Source organism: Neopelma chrysocephalum, unplaced genomic scaffold (assembly GCF_003984885.1).
Source record: "Neopelma chrysocephalum unplaced genomic scaffold, ASM398488v2 Primary Assembly neopelma1_185, whole genome shotgun sequence".
In the NCBI taxonomy this organism is placed as follows: domain Eukaryota; kingdom Metazoa; phylum Chordata; class Aves; order Passeriformes; family Pipridae; genus Neopelma; species Neopelma chrysocephalum.
Window position 1 is genome coordinate 10,953 of NW_020897847.1, and position 3,567 is coordinate 14,519.

The window sequence follows — 3,567 nt, forward strand, 5'->3', positions numbered from 1 at the left end:
CGCGGCTCCCGGGGTGAAGGCGGCGGGGGGAGCGGTGTGAGGGCGGCGGGACCGTGTCCGTGGGGCGGCGGGAGCCTGGGGAGCCGCGGGAGCCGCGGGATCCTCGGGAACCTCGGCCCGGCCCGTCCCGTCCCCGCCGCCGCTTCCGCCGCCGCCGCCCGGCCCCGCCACCACCGAGCGGCGCGGCCGGAGCGCCGCGCGCCGTCAGGGCGCCCCCTGCTGGCGCGGCGGACCCGCCGCAGCACGTTGCGACAGCGCGGCCGGCACAGTTTGTCGCTCTGTCGCGCGACTCTGCCGTAGCCGCGCGTTTCTTCCTGAGGGACTCCCCCCCGCCGCGCGGCGCTCGTGGAGAGGGGAAAGCGAGCGCGACATGGGGACAACCAGGCCGGGGCCGCCCGCCGGGGAAGGGGATGGTGAGACCGCGGCGCCCCTGCGAAGGAGAACTACAACACCCACAACCCCCCGCGGCGGCGAGTGCGCCTGCGCTTCGCGGCAACGGGGCGCTGATTGGCCGCTGGCGCCGCCGCCATTTCGCGCCTTGGCTCGGAGCCCTGAGTGGCGCGGCGGTAGCTCCGCCCCCCCCGCCCGGTGCTGCGGGAAAGGCGAGCGGCAGGTCGGGGCGGCCTTTCCCGCCGCGGCGCCGCTCGCCGTGAGCGCGGCAGCCTTGCAGGCCTGGCCGCGAGCACCCAGCGGCGCCCCGCCGGCCCTCACGCCGCCATCCAATCGGCGCCTCCAGCGCGCCGGACTGACAGCCCGCTCCGCCAATCAGCGGCGACGCGCGGGCTTAGCCAATCGCTGGGAGGGGGCGGGCGGCAGGGCGGGTCACGTGGGGTGCGATCAGCCAATCAACGCGGCGGGACGCGGGGTCGCCCCGGCTCCCGCCAAGTACGAGCGGGACGGGCCGGGCGGGACCGGGAGAGGCGGCGGGACCGGCCGGGACGGGGCCGAGGGGACGGCACGGGCCGGGACGGGCCGTGTGGGCTTCGGCCACCGCCGCCACCGCCCGGGGAGCCGCGGGGGCCGCGCCGCCCGCGGGCACAGGTGAGGGCCGCGGCCGGGGCCGCGCGCGGGGCTTCCGGCGGCCGTTGAGGTGCGCGGGGTAACAAAGGAGGCGCCGGGGATGGGCCCGACCCGCGGTTCGGTTGAGGGGGGGTCGCACATCGGTTCGGGGCGGGAGGGAGGTTAAAGCTCGGCTCATCGCACGCCCTGCCATGGGCAGGGACACCTTCCACTGTCCCAGGGTGCTCCAACCTGGCCTTGGACACTTCCAGGGATGGGGCAGCCACAGCTTCTCTGCCCAACCTGTGCCAGGGCCTCCCCACCCTCCCAGCCAGGAATTCCTGCCCAATATCCCATCTAAACTTCCCCTCTTTCACTTTGAAGCCATTCCCTGTGTCCTCTCCCTCCATCCCTTGTCCCAAGTCCCTCTCCAGCTCTCCTGGAGCCCCTTCAGGCCCTGGAAGGGGCTCTCAGGTCTCCCTGGAGCCTTTTCTTCTCCAGCCTGGCCTTGGACACTTCCAGGGATGGGGCAGCCACAACTTCTCTGGGAAATCCATCAAGTCCCTCCCTGCCCTCATAGGGAGGAGTTTTCCCTTCCCATCCCACCCCGAGGATCCTGGGGATGTTCCTGTCCTCCGTCCGAGGGGGGGTGACATTGGCATCCCTTTGTGCCCCCTCAGAGCCCCCGGGGCAGCTGTTGGGCTGTCGTGTCCCTGGGAACACCCCACAAGTGCTGATTTATTGTGTTTTCTCTCCCAGCCATGGAGTGCAGGGACAAAGGGGCTGTTCCTCCTCGGAAGCTTGTGCAAGGTAAGGGAGTGCCTGTCACCTGATTTTGTGAAATACATCACCTTGGCTGTTCTAAAGCCCTCCCCAAGCGGCTGATCTCAAACCTTTTGCTTCAGAATGAATAAAGTAAGTTGATATTTGATCCTTGTGAGGTGACCAAATAACCCCCTGTTGTTGTTGCTGTTGCAGCTCGGCTGCCCTTCAAGCGCCTCAATCCAGTGCCAAAGGAAAAATATGAGGTGGATCCCGAGGTCAAGAAAATCAAGAGCTCCCCGAGTGCTTTTGATCCCAGCAAAGATCCCACCCTGGACAACGTGGAGAACGACTGCCAGCTGGGCTCCGACGGGAATTGCCCCCCAAAACTCGTCAATGGCAAAGGCCCCTTAGACCACTTTATCCAGAAAAACCCCCGAGGTGACACGAGTGACCCTGGGCTGGTCCCTGAGCTGCCCAAGGGCTCTGGCCACGGACTCGGCCATGGCACAGCCCGGGGGGATTCGGACTCTGGAGCTGCTTCACCCCCAGCTTGTGGCATGACAGGGCAAGAGGTGACCCAGCTGAGCTGCCTGAGCCTCCCCCAGAGCTCCCAGGCGGCGGATTCCAGGGAGACTGGCACCCCCTGCAAGGACCTGGCAGGCAGCAAGGGCAGCCAGAGCGAACTGAAGGACGTGCTCTTTGAGGGGAAGGTGCCCGTGGTGCTCCTGGAGGACATCATGGCCGGGAAACCCTCCCCCCAGGGGGCTTCTCCGGGTGGAAGCGCCACGTCGGGAAACGACAGCCTGGAATCCTCTCCCGAGGGGGACTCGGGACTCACCAACTCCTCGCTGAGCTCCGGGAGCTCCCCCGAGGTGCAGCTGGTGGCAGAATCCAAGAGGAACACGAGTCCTTTGGCTGCCTCCACCCCCCTCAGGAAGGTGGGTCTGCCCCAATTTGGGGTTTTAAAGCTGCCCACGGTTGGTTTTTAGGGCAGAGGGCGAGCAGGACACGCTGGAGGAGCGTAGGGAAGGCGGTGATCCTGTAATTCCATGATTTACTAACAACTCCATTACTGCCCTTTGGAATCGTCCTTGAAAAATCCTAAAGGATTTTGCCTCGCCTGGTGGATTTATACCCTGGGATGGTAACTTTTAACCCTCCCACAGTTTCATTTTGTGTTTCCTTTCATTATTTCAACACCCCTTGGCCTTTTGGGAACAGTTTTGCCCCTCAGGTTCTGTTTTCCAGCCTCTCCTCATCCTCCCTGAAGCTGCTGGAATTCCTGTGAGGATCATCAGTGCTTTTCCACCTTGGAATTCCTGCATTTGGCATGGAAAAGCCCTGGCACAGGTGGAGAAGTGGCTGCCCCATCCCTGGGAGTGTCCAAGGCTTGGAGCAACCTGGGATAGTGGAAAGGTGGGATCCAGCTCCAAAGGGGATGGAGCTGGATCACCTCTGAGGTCATTCCAACCCAAATAATCCCGGGATTCTATGGGATCAACCCTCAATGAGGTGCTTTATTGTCATTTAGTTCCAGTTTAACAGCTCTGCTTCAACAAGAGACCCTCAAAAACAAAACATCCACAGGGAAACTTCCAAGGACAACAGTGTGGAAACATCCCCCAGGATTGAAGGGCAAACTGAGGGAAAACCCTCCCAGGATAAGCTGGGGCGTGGAACTCCCAAAATAATTGATGTTTTTTCCCCCCAAATGATTGATGTTTTTTCCCCCCAAATGATCGATTTTTTTTCCCCCAAATGATCGATTTTTTCCCCCAAAATGATCGATTTTTTCCCCCAAAA

The 3,567-nt window shown here is 63.2% G+C and overlaps 1 protein-coding gene across 1 annotated transcript in view; it reads left to right on the forward strand.

The window, feature by feature from the left end:
• The first annotated feature begins 1,002 nt into the window (after nucleotides 1–1,002).
• Nucleotides 1,003–3,567, forward strand: part of CHAF1A (chromatin assembly factor 1 subunit A) — a 16,526-nt gene continuing 13,961 nt past the window's right edge. The window contains exons 1-3 of the mRNA XM_027702414.1: nucleotides 1,003–1,041; nucleotides 1,759–1,809; nucleotides 1,978–2,702. Coding sequence (XP_027558215.1) covers nucleotides 1,761–1,809; nucleotides 1,978–2,702 — 774 coding nt within the window. The 5' untranslated portion in view covers nucleotides 1,003–1,041; nucleotides 1,759–1,760. The remainder of the gene's footprint in view (nucleotides 1,042–1,758; nucleotides 1,810–1,977; nucleotides 2,703–3,567) is intronic.